The sequence below is a fragment of the Solanum stenotomum genome, chromosome 8 (genome assembly GCF_019186545.1).
Source record: "Solanum stenotomum isolate F172 chromosome 8, ASM1918654v1, whole genome shotgun sequence".
In the NCBI taxonomy this organism is placed as follows: Eukaryota; Viridiplantae; Streptophyta; class Magnoliopsida; order Solanales; family Solanaceae; genus Solanum; species Solanum stenotomum.
The window spans coordinates 6897910-6917435 of record NC_064289.1 but is presented as its reverse complement, the minus strand read 5'-3'; the positions used below and the strand labels follow the sequence as shown (position 1 = coordinate 6917435).

The 19526-nt window shown below is 35.5% G+C and overlaps 3 protein-coding genes across 3 annotated transcripts; 2 read left to right on the top strand and 1 right to left on the bottom strand.

The window, feature by feature from the left end:
- Nucleotides 1-52: 52 nt before the first annotated feature.
- LOC125875171 (bidirectional sugar transporter SWEET5) lies at nucleotides 53-1711 on the top strand. The gene is made up of 5 exons (XM_049556263.1): nucleotides 53-444; nucleotides 532-748; nucleotides 853-1014; nucleotides 1103-1222; nucleotides 1339-1711. Exons 1-5 carry the CDS (start codon nucleotides 365-367, stop codon nucleotides 1474-1476), a joined length of 717 nt encoding a protein of 238 aa, XP_049412220.1. The 5' UTR covers nucleotides 53-364; the 3' UTR covers nucleotides 1477-1711.
- Nucleotides 1712-1929: 218 nt separating this feature from the next.
- LOC125873663 (serine/threonine-protein kinase STY13-like) lies at nucleotides 1930-6202 on the bottom strand. The gene is made up of 6 exons (XM_049554546.1): nucleotides 5576-6202; nucleotides 4771-4892; nucleotides 3500-3696; nucleotides 3226-3400; nucleotides 2698-2832; nucleotides 1930-2488 (listed from the first exon to the last, which is right to left on the bottom strand). Exons 1-6 carry the CDS (start codon nucleotides 5916-5918, stop codon nucleotides 2282-2284), a joined length of 1179 nt encoding a protein of 392 aa, XP_049410503.1. The 5' UTR covers nucleotides 5919-6202; the 3' UTR covers nucleotides 1930-2281.
- A 4465-nt stretch (nucleotides 6203-10667) lies between these two features.
- On the top strand, nucleotides 10668-17623 carry LOC125874266 (E3 ubiquitin-protein ligase SIS3-like). Its single transcript, XM_049555116.1, has 10 exons — nucleotides 10668-10853; nucleotides 10978-11016; nucleotides 11309-11375; nucleotides 11463-11536; nucleotides 12099-12237; nucleotides 12318-12410; nucleotides 12679-12744; nucleotides 15920-16039; nucleotides 16175-16288; nucleotides 17010-17623. The coding sequence occupies exons 1-10, from the start codon at nucleotides 10831-10833 to the stop codon at nucleotides 17385-17387; spliced, it is 1113 nt and encodes a 370-aa protein (XP_049411073.1). The 5' UTR covers nucleotides 10668-10830; the 3' UTR covers nucleotides 17388-17623.
- Nucleotides 17624-19526: the final 1903 nt, after the last annotated feature.

Genomic DNA, 19526 nt, shown 5'->3' with positions numbered 1-19526 from the left:
AGAATTATCATCCACGTATAATATAGTTTAACATTTATTTATTTTTTAAAATAAATTGGTTATAAATTAATTTAGTGGATGAAGATAAGCGAAAAGAGAGGTATATCGGTTAAGCGGCAAGTAATAAGGATCAACCATTAATCAGGATTAATTAACCTCTCAATAAAGGCCTATAAAAGGAGAATTAGCTGAAACATTTTGTGAATATTGTTGCTGTTTGGATGCATGGCTGTCTAAAACAAAAAAGCAATAAAACAAATACAGCCTCCATGCAAATTGCAATTTTCAATAATCAATAATACTTGCCATCTCCTAGCTTTAAATTCGTAATTCTAGCATCATATAAAATAAAAAAAAATTAAAGATGGCAGATCCAGACACTATAAGAACAGTTGTAGGAATTATCGGTAATGTCATATCTTTCTTCCTCTTCTTGTCCCCAGGGTAAGTTCATCTCTAATCTTTTTCTTACGTATGTTTTAATTTAAGGGCTCAAAATATCGCTATTTATGAAATTTCCTCTCCATGCAGGCCAACATTTGTGAAAATTTTGAAAGCAAAGTCAGTGATGGAATTCAAGCCAGATCCTTATATAGCAACAGTTCTGAATTGTGCAGTTTGGGTGTTTTATGGCATGCCATTTGTTCACCCTGACAGTCTTCTTGTCATCACCATTAATGGATTTGGTCTTGCTATTGAGTTGCTCTATGTCTCAATCTTCTTCATCTACTCCGATTGGTCTAAGCGCGTATGTATATATATATACGAGCTTACTGTCTATGTATATAATAAGTTAACATTACTCTTTTTCTTACATATAGAATTTAACACATTGCTACAACGTACCTGCAGCAAAAGATCATAATTGCTTTGATTGTTGAAGCAGTCTTCATGGCAATCCTCATCTTTGTTACACTAACATTCCTCCATGGCACCAAGGATAGATCAATGCTTATCGGAATTGTGGCTATAGTCTTCAATGTCATCATGTACACCTCACCACTGACCGTCATGGTAAGTTTGTTTATCAATTTAGTCAGATCTTTCTATAACAACGTTAAGCAACCACATGCACTAATATAATCTCTTTTGTATTGAGCAGAAGAAGGTGATCACCACCAAGAGTGTAAAATACATGCCATTTTACTTGTCACTAGCAAACTTTGCTAATGGCATTGTTTGGGCATCCTATGCACTCCTCAAATTTGATCCCTATATCCTGGTATGCAATTTATTACTCTTTCTGTTCTAATTTATCTGAAAAGGTTCAGAGTGCGACGAGTAAAATTAAGTCACTAACATGTCTCTTTTTTTGTTTATGTGATTATAATAAAACAGATCCCCAATGGATTGGGTTCATTGTCTGGATTAGTGCAGCTGATCCTCTTTGCAGCATTTTACCGCACTACAAATTGGGATGAGGATGAAAAAGAAGTTGAACTAAGTACTTCCAAATCCACCAAGTCAGATGTCTGATAAACAAAATTGCAGAGATGAAACTCCCACACTGTTTTCTAAGTGTGTATATATATATGTGGTGTGATAAAGAGAGAAAAAGAAAAAGTCTACCATTTTAACAGTATACTCTGATGTATTTACCCTACATTTTCACTTTATTTCATTAAAGCAAATCAGTTAATATATGCATGAGATCTCCTATTGTAGACATCTTTTTCTTATGGCAAGAGTTGATCATCTCACCTGACTTCTATATCCCGTTATCCATAAATTTCCTTCCTTATCGTTGCTAAGTGAGCATATATGTAATGAGTATGAATCTAGTTGGTGTACTAGTAAGGGAGGTACTGAGTTTAGTGGATCTTTATTATCGAATGCTATGGGACACAATCAATTCATTCCAAATAGAATGGTATAAAAAGAACCAATAGAGATAACATGGACTAATATTTGGTTGCATCACTTAAAATGTTACAAGAAGCTGCAAATTCCCTCAATTTGTTTTGACTATTATCCTTATGTAAGTCATACATAGAAGAAGGTGGAAGTTCATTTGAAATCCAAACCACCAATGTCAACTATTGGGGAAGATTATATATTTAAAAGAAGTAAAATCAAACAACTACAAGTGAAATGAAGAAAATGAAAAGAAAGGTATAAGCTTTACAAAATCTAATTGAGAAATGCAGCGCAATTTGCCAGCCAATATCCACAATCACCAGGAGAATCTGGCACTGTATAAGTTCAGGACTCTGAAATATTTGGTAGTTGAGATAGAATTAACCTACTTCTTTATATGTATATCTGCACGGATTCCGAGTGTTCAAGGTCCACGATGCTTCCGGAAACAGAAACAGCCCTGTTGTTGATCAACGGGGATCATTCCCCCGCCTTTGGATGTGTCAATAGCCTCTATCATGGATACTACCTCGTCCATCTCAGGCCGCTTATCAGGATTAGCGTCCCAGCATCGTTTCATCACATTTGCAAGGGAACTTGGGCAACATCTTGGTATTTCTGGCCTCAAATTCTGTGTGAAAGAGCATAAATCACATTAAACAAAGGGAGCTCGAAACAAAAGAGACATATTAAACGTCTTCAGTTTACGACAAGCTTAGTCACTACAAGAGAAAAATATATATGTTCTCTTTCTGTGCTCTATATATTTCATGTGCTTGGCAACATCACTAATTGTGTTTTTTTTGGAACTCCAAAAAGTGCAAAACTAAGAGACTTTACCTGGCGAACCACGGCTGAAGTCACTTCTGAGAAACTGAGATCAGGATAGGGCATGTCACAGCAGTATATCTCCCACAAACATATGCCAAAACTGTACACATCGCATTTTCTGTTGTACGGGTTGCCATTGAGAACCTGCAGTTTAAGCACATATATCAACAATGCTCGACTTAATATACAGCAATGCGTTACTCTTGGATCACATTTTTATTAATTGACTTGATTTTGAGGACTATATCCCTTAATCTTTACCATTACTCTTCCGGGAGTTATAAAGGAAGATTAGACAAAAACAAAGAGACGCTGTAACAAATATTCAACATAGAGGTTTAACACTATCAGATTTCATTTTATAGTGGATCAACAGGTTTAAGTGCATTGCAGGTACATTGAGATAGCAGGAAATAGGTTTGTAAGTGCTAGAAGTGATTAGAGTATATCATCTAATGGACAGCGAACAAACAAACAGACATAAGTGAAAGTTATCTGTAAAAAAGGTAAAAAACCTACTCCAGTTCAAATATGTACCTCAGGAGCCATATAGCCAAGGGTTCCTGTCTCCCCCGTCATGTCATTAGGATTAGAGGCCTCAACTCGTGCAACCCCAAAGTCTGCAATCTTTACAGTACGTGTCTTGTCCAACAACATATTCTCTGTCTTAACATCTCTATGCACAATCTTCTGAGTGTGAAGGTAACTTAACCTACAAAGTTCAATTGATTGTCCTGGTTAAGATAAATGACAGATCCTAGATAAAGACCTGGCCGTTAGAAAGGCAGAAATGAAACAAGGTTCAACTTACCCTCTGGCCAAATCAAGTGCAATCTGCACTACAACTTTGAATGCTAGCTTCTTTCTTCTGTTCTTGATAAGGTAAGATTTTAAGGCACCACCCGGAAGATATTCCACAACAACACAACATATATTACTAGGCATGCCAATATGACCATTTTCTGTTTGTATATTTAAACCAGAAGCCCCCATGGTCGCCCCAATGAACTGTATTAAATGAGAGATTATTTTATTATGTAAGATAAACAGTTTATTAATAGCTATGATTACATCTAAGCAACAATCAGTGCATATGCAGTCTCTTGTAGAAATTGTGCTCGTACAAATGATTGGCAGTTAAATGAGATGAGAACCTGGACAAATTAAAGTTCTATATTTCTCGTGGTTTTAATCATGCTCAATATAAGCTACTAAAAAGTAATGCATCCAATCATCAGAACATAATGAATAAAGATTAATAGTAGCCCGTAAAATCAAACTAATGTAAACTTCGACTTGGAATTCTTTCTTACCAATAAAGGCATGAGAAAGCTTCACATAACTCTTAGTGTCCCTGAAGGAGCACGCTTTTTCCTTTACTTACATAGGTTTCTGCTACATTGATGAATGAATTATCTTAGGTAAACTAGATTACTACAAGAGCCTTGGCAATGATGGTTTAAGAATAAAGAACTCTGCACTCCCTGTGCAATGCGACAGCTCAAATGCAGCAAATTTTCAGAGTTTGCAACTTTAATAAGAACTCAAAAGTTGTTTGGATTTTAGAAAGTATGACAGAATTGAAACATAGTGATAACATTGTAAGGTGATTGTTAAGGCTAAAATATAATCTTCCAATCAAGCAGACCTTAAATAATACACAAGTCAAGAATTGTAATGTTTTGTTATCATTTCCTGAATTTATTTGGTGGCATCTTTTCGTTCAACAGTTACTTCACCGATGTGAAGGTTGGGTAACACTTTCTCCCATCACCCGCTGATGGTTAAAAGATAGATGAGGTGTTTTATACATTTGAACAGGTATTAGAATCCCTATAATTCTATGGTTGAGTGCTTGGACCATGCAAAAAGAAATCAACATGCACACATAGGGGCGTTGACGACTCATGTACATAAAAAAAATGACTCTTATATAACAGTTTTAAGGATTGAAATGAGACAGTACACAAAATTAGACATATACTCCAGGCATATTTCTATGAAGTTTAAACAACAAGCAGCAATATTCAACAAGCTCTAAACCCTTCCTACACATTATGAGTTGAAGAAGCTTAACGTCACCTTGGTTACATTAGGATGGTCAAGTTTATGCCACACTGAAACTTCTTGAGTAAAAGCTGCCCTTAGTGATGCTATTTCAGCTTCTGTTCTGTGTCCCTCTTCCCCCCAGTCCAGCAGTTTAACTGAGGGTAACAAAATAACTCACATGTTAACTAAAAGTTACTTTCTCCCTTTTTCCCTTTTAACTGGTGCAAAACTTTGCAAATTGAACCAGGAAAAAGGGAAAAGAAAAAAGAGCAAGTCTGGACAATGTTAATTCCCTGTAGCAATGACAATGACAATAAAACTAACACTGCAATAAAGAGGGAACAGGAAAATAAGATCCAGAATTGTAAAGATGCCATGCATTACTTTAATACTTAAATGAGTAACAGATTGGTTCACATGAAAGTTCAGATATACAGCAACAAATGCATAACACAGCCAAGTTAATGCCGTCATCTGCAACTTGCAAGAAATTCAATCCAAACCCGTGCCTCTATTCACGGATTGCATAAGAAAAAGCTCAAAATGACTAACCAGTATTCTGCAAAATCCAAACCCCTCCACCCCCAAACACCAATCAAGAAAAAGGAAAAAAAAAATGAACAACAAGAACAACCCCAGAAAGAAAAAAGAAAAAAAAAAGTATCATTATTCCAGCAGCTCAGAGGAACCCCACAAGCTAACACAAAAATTCCACCAGACAAGCAAAAAAATCAAGTCTTTAGTATTTGCAAGAACCATTTTTTACATTCTGTCATCTTAAAGCTAAATACAAGAAATTGCGTAGTTTAAAAGATTATTTGGAAAATGAAGAACTGACCGGCAACATCTTGACCATCATAAATGCCACGGTGGACAGTACCAAAGGTGCCACGAGCAAGAACAGTTTTGATGATGAGCTTTGAAGGGTCAATTTCCCACTCATATCTTTGCCTAGGAACAGATGAGCTAAACAGGGAGAGGTTGGGGTTGGGGATGGTGGGGTGGTTGGCCACTGTAGCAGTAGAAATGTTGTAGTTAATGGAAGAATCATCCTGTGGTTTCTTCTTATTCTTGTCCTTGTCCATAGTTCTTGCTCTGATAAGATGCCTTTCCAGTTGTTCATCCAAGCTCTTCAAATCAATCTGATCTGCTCTCACAAACCCATCACTGCCCTTCTCCATTTTTTTTCAAAATCTTGCTTCTGCAAAGTTGTAAAGATTGGATTTTTAGCAGTTTCACAGTAGAAGAATTGAAAAAGAAGAAGAAGGGCTTGTTGGGGTATATGGTGCAAGGAGAGGAGAGTAGAGTTTGTGGTGTAATATGTATGTGTATGGAAGAAGGGGGAAGAGAAGAGAGTATTATGAGAAGAGCAATGCCATGTGGGCACATGGAATTGCCTCTAGACAATGCGTGCTCTTTGACCCACCAATCTCCTTAATATTTTTTAATTAGATGTCTCGATTTCGAATACCGTATTACTCTAAATAAGCCCTATTTTATATGAATTCAAATTAATATGAATATGGAACATCATATACAAATCTTATAGTGTTAAAAACTAATTATATCATATTCCTACTCTTTTTCAATTACAAAAATCCTTTAAATTTGGTGGAATTTCTGGATACATTCCAAAGCGTCTTGATACATCACGTCTCGATTTCAAATACATCACTCAATATTTTAATACATTGCATACGTCATGATACATCGCTTAAAGTGATGTATTCGATCGATACATCTCGTAAAGTGACGTATTCGACTGATATATTGCGTAAAATAACGTCTCGATACATTGTGTATGTCTCGATATATCGCGTAAAGTGATGTATCCAACCGATACATCGCGTAAGTGATGCATCAACTGATGATACATTGCGTAAAGTAGGAATTTTTTGTAATTTTTTTCAAATGATGGAAAATTTTAGATAATATAGTAAAATCAGTTGTGCATTTAGGTAATTTTTCCTTGAAAAAGTCCTATCTTCTTTTATATGTCATCGATATAAATAAGTAACTCGTAAAATCTAAAATCTTATAAATAAGATATGATATTATCTATGATACGTAATGATGATATAATAATATGAAAAGAAAAAAATTATATATTGATAGTTTACAAAATATTATCTTTTTAAAAATTTGAAGTGTGTGTAATCGATATAAAAAATAATAAGATTATATTATTGATTCAATTTAATGAGTTATAGTAGGTTATCAATCTCATTCGGATGTCGAATTTACTATATTTATATGTGGTTGTAAAAAGTTTAGTAACAATGTTTAAGAAAAAATATTTATTATCGATGCACAAAACTTAAACGCGTAATATTATGTTAATGGACACAAAATATCATTACAATCTTTATATATATATATATTAAAGAACAAACTTATTTGAAGATAGGTTCAACTTTTCTATAAATAAAATACGTATATCAAAGATTTTAACTATAAATATATACTCCTAATTCAAATTGACTCTGTATGTTTATACCTACTAACTTGAATCTGAATCTTGTATTGCACTTCAATTTTAATGAATATCTTCTTTTGTTATAAACTTGTTTTGTTTTTTACAAAATCATGTTTTAGATTTAATTTTAATTTTTTTAAAAAAACAATTTTGATTAGTTAAAACCTCGCAATTTAATCGCAATGACGATAGCATTTTTTAAATTTAAAATGTCAGGGTTGACCTTTGTTGTCCCTTTTAATTTCAAGAGGGCTTTCTTAAGTGGGCAAGTTTTATGGTTGTATCAGAGATAAGGAATAACTAATTTTAAAATTAATTTTAGAAAGTTTATTCATATTTAGTTGGGATAAAATTATGGAATAACTTATTTCGAAAATTAATTATAAAAAAAATAGTGTTAATTTTGTTTCATATTAAAAGACCAAGTCCTAGATAAGGTGAATCTTACTTTAGAGAATTGAACTAAATTGAGCCTAAGTATACTTAAAGAAGAAAGAGGGAGCTAACAAACTTCCCAAATGGGGTGCAGGGATTCATCGAATCCCAGGTGAATCAGCAAGGACCACCTTGCAAGGCTAAATACTCCTGGGTGATTGATAGCTTTCTTTCCTGGTAAAGACCAGATCTACAGTCACACTTCAGCGAGTGAGCCTCAACCTAGACACAGGAGTTCACCAAGTCTAAGAAAGGGCTGGTCATCCAACGAGAAGGGATAAATCAGGTCAGCCAGCTAAGGCCCACTTAGCGCGCTTAATCAATCCGTTGCTTCTTTCCTAATTCCATCGGTCATAACACGGTCTATAATAAAATAATTATTTCAAAATAATAATCTCGAAATATCTTATTCTCCGAGCCCTTAATGAGTAACAAACAAGTGCTTTGATTTTCACCTGCCAAAAAAGGTATAAAAGAGTTGTTTATACATTTGTTCACGTAATCACGTTGAGTTGTTCATATGGTAAATACTTTGCAATTCTAAAATTTTGAGTTGTACCTAATGAAGCAAAAAGGCAAAAAACTAAATAAATAGACATAATATGTATATATATATATACACATATACATAATTTCACGCCATTTATTCGATTAATTTAAATTTACACCAATTTTTTTTTACATACATACATTCAATTCCTGTGATAAATAATAAATTACTAATATATATATTTTTCCAAATATTTTTTCTTTTCCCTACTTTTTGCCAATAATTGAACCATCATGTGATGTAGCCAACTGATATCATATGCAACATGGATAAGTATTTCATTTCAACTGTTCCTTTTTGGATTTTTTCTTCAACAACCTTTCTTCTTCATCATTAAATAAACACTACTAATTACTGTCTCCAATCAAGAGAATTTGTAACATTATTTTTGCAATATCCATTACCTGTATATTAACTCATGTCAGAAATCTTTTACTTCTTCATTAGGAAAGCAAGATGTTTTTTTCCATTATTTTTTGCTTCTAGTAGAATTTTTAAATAAATAAAAATAAAATATTATAATCTAAAACTGTTTTAGATGAATCACTTGACTGACCTCTTCATAATTTATTCATTTGAAATTGGGGTGGCCCCGGGGGACCAATCAAAAGTACACTCTTTCGTATTCTCTTATTTTTTGCTCTATTTTTTGAAGTCTTTATACTAATACGATTTAATTTGAATTACTCATTTCATAACTAGACCCTAGAAATAGCACCGACATTCAAAATTACTATAAATCTATTTTTTTTGGATTATAATATAACTTTTCGATTCGAACTGAATAAAATCCTTTCCACTATGAAATTTGATGTTACAAGTCATGGAATTAAAAACTAGTGAGTAGTAATAATTAAGATGTACAAAAGGGATGAAAAATTCAGTTTGCATGTGAAGCCTACTTCTTTTGACTTTTACAATTCACAAATCACAAGCACAAGTTTTGTTCTGGTCCTCTAACGTAACTTACTTCCCTTCTGACGGAGGGTAGGTCGATGAGAGCGGATTAAATAAAAGGACTGATAAATTTTTAATATAATGACACATAATATTTTAAGAGATTTTTTATATCAAAATGAAAAGTTTTATAAGATATAATATAAATTCACATGATGTAATGCATGTTTTGGGGTTTAATGATGACAATAACTCAAATGACAAATTTGTGAGGTCTGTTGAGTCAAAATATATATTATGAGTTTTGATCATGACTTAAACCACAACACGTCTAGTTTGGGACACCTAAGTTTGGGCAAAGATCGAGTAATTAATCGAATGTGATTATAAGTAGTTTCCCATGAACTTTTGATACAAAAAATCGACCTAATTAAACCAATTGAAGTTAGTTTAAATGTATGAATTGTTGGCATTTGATGTGTTTATTAATTAGTAGAATAGAATGTATTAGATATACTTGTAAAGAAGTATGGTAAAGTATTAAAATTATGTTTATAACAAGTACCATCAAAGAGAGGTAGAATTATCCAATTAAATCAGATTTGAGAATATAAAAACATGTCTTTATTTTACTTGAAAAAAATCAAAAATAGATGAATAGAATTTTGGGCCGAATATACCTGATCCGATTGACAGCCCAGCCCATGCATCAGCCCATTTAGCGAAAGTAACGAGGTGATAAAAACAGCCCGGCCCAATACTCAAGTTCGATTCACGAAAGACAATATGGAAAATTTACAATAATTAAGAGAGAAAATTTCAGAAGTAGAAAACATAATAGACATAATAAGGTTCTATAAATATAGTTTTGATAATTGCGATGCATAGCTATAGTTCCATTTGCTATGGAGGCTACATTTTGTATATTTCTGTCCTTTGGTATTTTGCTTGTGAATATATAAATAAGGTAAGTATACACAAATTATATATTTATACATTTATGATTTTTTCAGAACTCCATTTGTATATTTCGTTTACCAACATACAAACAGGGTAATTTATTATAATTTTTTCATAAATCATATACAAATAGCTAGCTATGTGATTTGCGAGCTATTGCATAGGAGCAGAGCGAGAGTTTTACCCTGTGCACACCCAAAGGGCAGCGGCTGCGGGTTTCCTTTTTCATAAAAAAAATATAAAAAATAAAAATTATAGCTATGCTTTGAAATTTGTAACAAATTCAATTGTGAAACTCGCTTGTTTTTCTCTCCCTCAATTGAACCTTTCCAACAAGCAATAGAGTTTTGATAAACGGCGTTGTGTTTTCTCTCCCCTTGCTAGACTTTGGTATGTACATTACATACCGTGCTGATAACTATGTACATATCCACAATTCTAAACTTTACTCGTGGAATTACACAAAATATGTTGTTATTTTTATACCCTATATAAATTCTGTAGTATGAGGTATTATTTGCAATAAAAATTTTTACATAACTTTTTTTTTCTTTTAATATATATGTGGACAAATATATAATTTGGATGACATCAGACAGTCTTGTTCAGTCTGGAGAATTCTTACTTTCCCTTTTCCACGACAGCTTCAAATCTGTACAGAAAATTTCCTTCAATACCTACTCATCGATTCTTGAACTATAACAAAATTGGCAACTAAAAAAGTTCGAATTTTTTTCAGTTTGGTCGCTCCAATTTCAAACATTTGCTTAGTGAAATGAAAGGGGCAGATTTTAAATGGTCAGTTCTTGAAATTTTCCATATTTTAGTAACACTTAAATTTGTAGTTTTCGAAGAAATTTGCTTTGTAAAGATTCAAGATAACTTTATTGAGTATGTTTGGTGTTGAAACTGAATTTTGCAGGTACGATGGATTCTTCCTGTCAATGTTAGCAACCAGTATGTATCCTTTTCAATATTCACACTGAGTTCCATTCTGTAAATGGGAGGTACCCTGGATTCTGAATTGGGTTTCTCATAGATAGTTTCATTGACTAGTGTCTTTGGGGTTTTGTTTTTTTTTTGAAAAATAATTTGGGGGTAGGGGATTACAAGGTGGGGGAATGGAACTCTCACCAAAATTGGTGAAAGTTCAGATAGCCAAGCGCAACTGAGCTACTAAGATTCCCGGGCTTGTATCTTTGGTGTTCCTTGTCTTGAATTGTTTTATCTTTCCTCAACTGTTTCTTTATTAGAATCATTGTGGCGATAAATTGGAAGCGGTACCATCTTTGTATATATCCGTTGCACATTTGGATAGTGGTGGGTATTAAAGCAATGCTTTGTTTACTGAAAATTAGTGTAGTATTTATTGGAAAGACTCAGTTGTTTAACCTCTTGCTGATCCAGGTTGACTACACAACAGTGTTTCTTTTTCGGCTCTTGATGTTTGTTGATAATGGACTTGCTGCTGGAATGGGATTGTAAGGCCACCTCTCTAGGACTATAGTATACTTCCAATTTTTCTTACAAAAAGTCATTACTTGTCTTCTCCTTCGTCCCGAGCTAATTTTTAGGAGTTTTTCCCTCATTAAGAGTCCGTTAATTTTGATATTAGTCTTACCTAGGTGGTTGGCAATCTCCTCTTTTGTGCATGTAGTATGAATATCATGCAGAGTTAGTGGTGGAGCCAGGAATCCAAATAAGGGGTTGAAAGAAAAAAAATACCAAGGGATTCAACAACTTATATATATGCAAAATAAAATAAAATAAAGCATTTTAATTTGCCCTATTTTCATAGTATAATTTTTCATCTGCCCCTGTCCAGAGTTGTTACTTTGATTGGGAGTATCCTTTAGAATCATGTTTGATGTTCAACCCTCTCACTTTTTAATCAAAGCTAGGTGTGACACATGACATTAATAGTTAGTGGATTTTCATTAAATTATTTTGGTTAACATGAGGATCTTATGGTCATTTCCTTACCCGATATGAATCATGGTTTCAGATGACAAGGACTGAAGTATAGGTGTTATTAAATTTTAGGGATTTGGGTTGGCAGCAGAGATACACTCGCTTTCGTGGAAGAATAGTTGTTCTTTCAATTCTTGCCCTGTTTCTGTATCCTTTTCTTTGGGCTTGGACCATTATCGGGACTTTATGGTTCACTAGTGCGAGAAACTGTGTAAGTTCCCGAAGATCTCATTGACTTTAGATGTTCTGGTCTGAAACCTTAGGATTGATATGATTGCCGAATTCTTTCAGTTGCCAGAAGAAGGTCAAAAGTGGGGCTTCCTTATTTGGTTGCTGTTCAGCTACTGTGGACTCATTGGCATAGCTTGCATATCAATTGGGAAGGTTAGTCTTCCAGTCAAAAATCTAGTCCAAAAAGTTTAACTGATTACCTGTTTCAATTTCGACAGCAGTGTTGGCCTCTTCTTTCCCAAAAAATCGTTGAGACGACCTGTAAGAAGGATAGTAACCTTTAATACCCCCAACTTCTTATTATTTCTTGGGGTAATTTTGTCGTACGTACACATAGAAGTCCATGGTCTAACAAATGACTTTTATGCATTTGAAGTGATATCAATACTACATCTATTAAGTGTCAAATTTCTCTTTGCAGTGGTTAACTAGAAGGCAAGCCCATTCTTTACGTGCTCAACAAGGAATTCCTACTTCCGAATTCGGGGTATGCTTTAGAACCTAAATTGTATTGTTATATCTTCATCAATAGTATTAGCTAAAATTTTGTGGTAACCCGTGCTATCTCTTGATGTTAAATTGATTTTTCCTTCAAAGTTTGAGGGTCCCATAATTCCATTTTATTGGCTTAGATGTGAAAAAATAATGATTGTAGTTTGCATTGATAGCCTTGCTTTTGGACTTGTGTAAGGTGCTCTCTTTTGATTCAGATTTTTGTGTGTTGAAGTTTCCTAAACCCCCTTCCACCAGCTCTTTGCATAGAAGTACCAAAAATTGAAATGAAAAAGAAAATCAAAGTGGTATACATTTTTCTAATATCTCATGGGGATTAATGCACTTTTATGACATCAAATTTCTTTAAGCTACGAGGCTACGTGTCTGTGAATTGACCTTGGTTGGTGAAAAATAGGCATTGTCTAATATACAAAGAGATGTGGATCTTTCTTGGTGCTTCTGGGAGTTCAATTGAAGTTTGAATAGCTACTGTCTCAAATGAGCCGCTTAGTCAATGGATTCACATAGCTGACTGAACTAGTTTTGGATTGAAGCATAGTTGGTGTATTGATATTTGTTGTAATTAAGCTTATTGACACACAAATCTTGATCTTGTAAAAAAATGTGTAAAGCTGCAAATTGATGCCTCTTTCCAAAGAAAATTCTAGTGCACGAATGATATGAGAATATTAACGCATAAACTTTATCATGTCATAGCTGACTTGGGCATGAAATCAGAGTGATTAAAAAATAGGATTACAGAAAGCTCCTAGTACTCATGCCACAAGAACTGTAACTGCAACTGTCTTTCCTTTCCTTATACACACTAATGGTGGTACTCTGTAGTTGTCACTACTTTATCTTCTAATTTTTTGGTTAAATATCATGGTCTTGTGCATCTACTTGTATAGATCTTGATAAGTATAAGACATATTTAGCTTAACTAGTGGTCTGATTTTAAGGTTCGGATGGTTGTTCCAACTCAAGTCATCACAGGAGTAAGATGATCAATTCCGAATTACTTTACTGGATATATACTATTTCCGTGGGGAGATTTACAATTAAATAGAAGTGTTTACAACAACAACAACATACCCAGTGAAATCCCACTATGTGGGGTCTGGGGAGGGTAGAGTGTACGCAGGCCTTCCACTACCTCGTGGAGGTAGAGAGGCTGTTTTCGAAAGACCCTCAGCTCAAGTACACCAAAACCAAGTTAAAGGCGAGGAAAACAGTGCATAAAACATACCATCCAATAAGAAAGATAGTAAATAATCAACAGGGGAGACGGAAGCCTCAATAGAACAATGAGAGGAGTGAAACGCCGTAAACAACATAAGGCTATAGGTACCACAGACAAGAACTGCAAGTGCAAGGCTACGACCACTACACACGCTAGCAACCCATACCCTCGCGAGAAAGGACAGCACGCTAGCCCTACTAACCTTCAACCTTAATACGCGACCTCCACTCCTTCCTATCTAGAGTCATGTCTTCGGTAATGTGAAGCTGAGCCAAGTCCTGTCTAATCACCTCTCCCCAATACTTCTTAGGCCTACCTCTACCCCTCCGCGTACCCTCTACGACCAGCCCCTCACACCTCCTCACTGGGGCGTCTTCGCACCGTCTCTTCACATGTCCAAACCATCTCAGTCTCGCTTCCCTCAGCTTGTCCACCACAGATGCCACTCCCACCTTCTCCCGGATAACTTCATTCCTAATCTTATCACTCCTAGTGTCCCCACACATCCATCTCAACATCCTCATCTTCGCAACCTGCATTTTCTGAACATGTGAGTTCTTGACTGGCCAACACTCCGCTCCGTACAACAAGGCCGGTCTAACTACCACTCTGTAGAACTTACCTTTAAGTCTAGGTGGAATTTTCTTATCACACAAGACTCCAGAGGCATTCCTCCATTTCATCCAAGCAACCCCAATGCGGTGTGTGACATCATCGTCGATGTCGCCACTTCCTTGGATTACAAACTCGAGATACTTAAAACTTTCTTTCTTAGGAATGATCTGTGTGGCAAGACTCACTTCCACATCTGCCTCCTCCAACGCCTCACTGAATTTGCACCCCAAATATTCTGTTTTGGTCCTACTCAACTTGAACCCTTTGGACTCAAGCGTTTGTCTCCACACCTCCAACCTCGCATTAACTCTGTCCCGCGTCTCATCAATCAGTACTATGTCGTCCGCAAATAACATACACCACGGGACCTTCTCCTGAATAGACCGCGTCAACTCATCCATCACCAAAGCAAATAGAAAAGGGCTAAGGACAGATCCTTGGTGCAACCCCATCTCAACTGGGAAAAGTTCCGAGTCACCTCCAACCGTTCTAACCCGAGTCTTGGCTCCACCGTACATGTCCTTTATCGCCCTAATATATATCATCGGGACACCTTTAGCTTCCAAGCACCTCCAGAGGACACTCCTTGGTACTTTGTCATAGGCCTTTTCAAGGTCAATGAACACCATATGTAGGTCTCTCTTCCTCTCTCTATATTTTTCTACCAGTCTTCGCATAAGATGAATGGCTTCGGTCGTCGACCGTCCCGGCATGAATCCAAACTGATTCTCAGAAATGGACACCCCTCTTCTCACCCTCATCTCCACTACTCTCTCCCAAATCTTCATAGTATGGCTTAGCAATTTGATACCCCTGTAGTTGTTAAATAGAAGTGTTTATTGTAAGATATTTGGCATGATATAATCTAGTAAATTTATTCACTAATCAGCACTTCAACAATTTTGTTTTCGTGAGCTAGTTTTAGGAAGTTACAGCAATGTCAAGAATGAACTCAAATAATTTAAGTTGTTCAGATTGGTTTGTTTCTTCTTTTGAGGCCGAGTGCAACTGGACTCTATCTAACTTTTTAGGTTTTAGAGTTTGAACCTTCATAGTGTCAAGTGTCCCAAATTAGGTGAGGGTATGAGCTGTAATATCCTTATATGGTCTTAGACAATCTTCACGTTATGAGCTAGATTTTAGAGTTAAGTTCAAGGCCCATTTTTCTTAATATGGTATCACTCCCGACTCGTTTTTCTTAACACATAGTTTGACATCGGTAATAGATGTCTGATTTTGCTTCTCATAGAATGATATAGTAATTAGATATTTGTTTCTAGTGACATGTTTAACCTTTGCCTCAATACAGGTGCTGGTTGACATGATCAGAGTGCCAGATTGGACTTTTGCAGCAGAAGGACAGGAGATGAGAGCAATGGGCCCTGATGCTACTTCTTATCATCCAGGACTTTACTTAACCCAAGCTCAGGTAACAAGTAACATTTTACTATCAATAGCTGGAGTCATTAGTCAGTGGTCATCATAAATTTCCATGCTACGCTTGGTCAACTGAAATCCTTTTGGATCATCCTAACTTGGTGGTATCTCTCTATTTGGCACACAGACAGAAGCAGTGGAAGCACTCATTCAGGAACTACCAAAGTTCCGGCTGAAGGCTGTTCCTACTGACTGTAGCGAGTGCCCTATCTGTTTGGAAGAGTTTCGCATGGGAAATGAGGTAACTGTCTCTTTTGTGTAAATACTACTTTATTGTACTTCCCTTGAAAAAAAATAGAACTTATGGTTAACCTTTTCTCTTCCACCATGCCCTTAAACATATAACTTGACTGAAATTGTTAACATTTTGTAGAGCATTCTCAAGTGTGTTCAAATGCATACCATGATGTAATGATTCTGGCAAAATTATATTTGAGTACCTAGCCAATGCTCTAGCACACTAATTTTATGGAAGTCGAATTAATTCCTTAATATCCTTACAGAGTAAATTAGATCAAATTGTGTGCGACTACTGGAGATATAATTTAAAGGTGCCTGGTCAATTAGTATGGAAGTATTTATTTTCATGTAATGTCCATATCCCTAGCTCACTCTGAGAAAAAAGCAAAAGCATAACTGTTAAGTAGGATGATTTGTGTTTGGGTTCACTTTTGAGGAGATTCTGCCTTGTCGATTCTCTGTTTTTTTATTACTCAGCCTACAGATTACACTTGAGTTAGGGATCTGGGGATATTGCTGAGGTTGAATGCATACTGATTTTAATTAAGCAGACCCAAAGGCATGTTTCCTACCCCCCCTCTTCTTTTGGTGTCAGAGAGATGGTAGTTCCCCTAAAAAAGTGAACACTAGAACATCATGGTATCAGATGCATACGAATCTTACTTCCATGCTTAATTTAGGCAGGAGTATCACTTTATCTTACTACAAGATTTCATATGCAGGTTCGTGGTCTGCCTTGTGCTCACAACTTTCACGTGGAATGCATTGATGAATGGCTTCGCCTAAACGTGAAATGCCCTAGATGCCGCTCTTCTGTCTTTCCAAATCTTGATCTCAGTGCTTTATCCAATATCCGAACCGATTCAGAGGGGTCAACAGCCAATGTTGTGACAGCCGCACAGTATGTGAGATCCCAACCCTCCAGCCAGAGCTATCTGCTAAGAATGCAAGGTTTGCTCCGCCCTGTACGCACACAGGATGCTGGCCTGGGCAGTGAGGTAGATCCAGCTGATATCAGCAACCAAGCATCCACACCTCACAGTCATGGAAACGTGGAACCTGTACAAGTTGTAGTGGAACAGTCTCCGAGGGAACAATAACCATACTTCCAGAGGAGGTTCTTTACCTTTTCAAATTTCTAACTTGGTGATTCCTAACAACTTGTAGTCATTGTCCAGTGTTCGTAGTGGTTTCTCATTGCAACCAAATTTCATCAATTGGAAATGTGGTGGCAATGATTTATGTTCACAGCCAGCTTGTTCAGATGGAGCAATATATGTTTGTTTTACCACGAGTTTTATCGATTAATTCACATACTGTTTATTCCGTGTCTAAATGAACCTTCAAGACTGAGTTTCCCATCAGTAAAACTGTATCTGTTGCTACTTGTTAATACTAAAGTAGTCATATACTATTTTATGTGTTATAGGAAAAACAGATGTCTCCATGTTGATAATCAACTTCAAGTGTAACAGCTCAATGCTACATAGGTATATTTGTTTATTTATAAAATCAAATCAATTGATAATGCCATGTAATTTGCCACATGGTCCCCAAGTTAAAGCATGGTTTCCAATTCTTATCATAAAGTATGATGTGACTTCAACAGTCTACCTTTTTTTTTTGGGCTTAAACTTCAACAGTCTACTTGATTTGCACTTGCAAAGTTAAATTAATCTCAAGAACCACTTGTAAATAGACGACGCATCTGTCCTTTTTGGAACAAACTTTACACTTGGGCCCAGCTGTACAGCTGTTGTGTATAATTTATACAATATTAAGTTATACCACACTCTCTTTGTCCCAGTTTATATGACTCACTTTCTTTTTTAATCAAGTCCCAAAAGAATGACACGTTTCATAAGATTTTAATTTTAAAAACTAATTTTATTCTTAATGAAATGATTTATGGAACATTTGTGGGTTATTTTGGATCACAAATTTCAAAAGTCATCATTTCTTTCTTAAACTTTATGTCGAGTTAAAATAGGTCATATAAATTGGAACAGAGAAAGTATAAGCTATAAAACTGTATAAATTAATAAATTAAACATATTTTTAAACACAAGATTAAAATTCGTGGTCACTAATTAAAATGGAAGATATCACTAAAAATCCTTGATAGAAAGCGTGTCCTTCCGAATGGGATTCTATGTGACACGAATTCAAAATAGTCGGACTCCTAAGAGTACTAGAAGAACAAATTTGAGACATCAATTGAGGTAAGTAATGAGGATAAAATAAAGGGAAAAGAAAAAAAATGTGAAAACATAAAAAGATAAAAAAAAAAGAAGAATAGGCCCCAGTGGTCCTTGTGCAAAACCATGAAGTCTCTCTCTGTTTCTCTAATCGGCCGTAAATTATCTTCTTTTATCCACAAATACAAACACTATTTTCCAAAGACTCCATAGAAATCTCTGCAAAGAAGAAGAAGAAGAAGAGTAGATATGGCGGTGGCCAACGCTTGGGCTGCGGCGGGACACGTCACCGTCCGTCCTTCACTATCTTCTTCATCACCTTCTTCTACTTATTTCGTTAATTTCCCAAATAAATCATTTCTTAAAAACCCCAAAAACTCCAGGCTTTGTTGCCGATGCGTTACTGTAAACAGCACCTCAACTCCTTCTGCTGATGAAAATTGTAACAATACTTGCTTCGCTTCTTCTTCTTCGACATCGTCAGATTGGGATTGGAATCGGTGGACTCGCTATTTCTCTGAAATTGAACAAGCTGAGAGCTATGCCTCTGTGTTAAAGGTCCTTTCTTTTATCCCTTTCTCTTATGGTCAATCAACTAATAGTTATTATTTCAGAAAGTCACTTTTCTCGATTCCAATTTTTTTCAACAAAGAAATTGACTTTATGAGATAATAACTATTAATTGAGCGACTGAAAATCAACTCTGTATTTTGATGAAATTGGTAATATGTGTTGCATCTTTTGGAGTTTGTATAGCCAAGGTTTTAGCTGTTGTTGGTACATTTAACTAAGGTCTTTGTTTGCTGGGGGACTTTTTAGTTTGGTTAGCAGTCTGTATATATATATTGAGTGTGAGATTTGGTGAGTCTGTAAAAGAGATCTTCTTATTTGTCCTAATAACCACAAATTCTTGAGTATTTGAGTCATTGGGCACAATTAGAGCTGAATAGATATTGAGTATTCATATACTTGAGCCGAGGGTCTTTCGGGAACAACCTCTTTACCTCCACGAGGTAGTGGTAAGGCTTGCATATACTCTAC

What these genes read in the sequence shown, in the direction of transcription:
- LOC125873663 (XM_049554546.1), bottom strand. Translation starts at nt 5,918, where the DNA reads ATGGAGAAGGGCAGTGATGGGTTTGTGAGAGCAGATCAGATTGATTTG. An exon ending in GCACTTGATTTGGCCAGAGG is followed by an intron (nt 3,401 to 3,499) that starts GTAAGTTGAACC and finishes TGAACTTTGTAG; the next exon opens with GTTAAGTTACCTTCACACTC. An exon ending in CTTCAGCCGTGGTTCGCCAG is followed by an intron (nt 2,489 to 2,697) that starts GTAAAGTCTCTT and finishes TCTTTCACACAG; the next exon opens with AATTTGAGGCCAGAAATACC.
- LOC125875171 (XM_049556263.1), top strand. Translation starts at nt 365, where the DNA reads ATGGCAGATCCAGACACTATAAGAACAGTTGTAGGAATTATCGGTAAT. An exon ending in TTCCTCTTCTTGTCCCCAGG is followed by an intron (nt 445 to 531) that starts GTAAGTTCATCT and finishes CTCTCCATGCAG; the next exon opens with GCCAACATTTGTGAAAATTT. An exon ending in CCTCACCACTGACCGTCATG is followed by an intron (nt 1,015 to 1,102) that starts GTAAGTTTGTTT and finishes TGTATTGAGCAG; the next exon opens with AAGAAGGTGATCACCACCAA.
- LOC125874266 (XM_049555116.1), top strand. Translation starts at nt 10,831, where the DNA reads ATGAAAGGGGCAGATTTTAAATG. An exon ending in AAAGGGGCAGATTTTAAATG is followed by an intron (nt 10,854 to 10,977) that starts GTCAGTTCTTGA and finishes TGAATTTTGCAG; the next exon opens with GTACGATGGATTCTTCCTGT. An exon ending in AGTTTCGCATGGGAAATGAG is followed by an intron (nt 16,289 to 17,009) that starts GTAACTGTCTCT and finishes TTTCATATGCAG; the next exon opens with GTTCGTGGTCTGCCTTGTGC.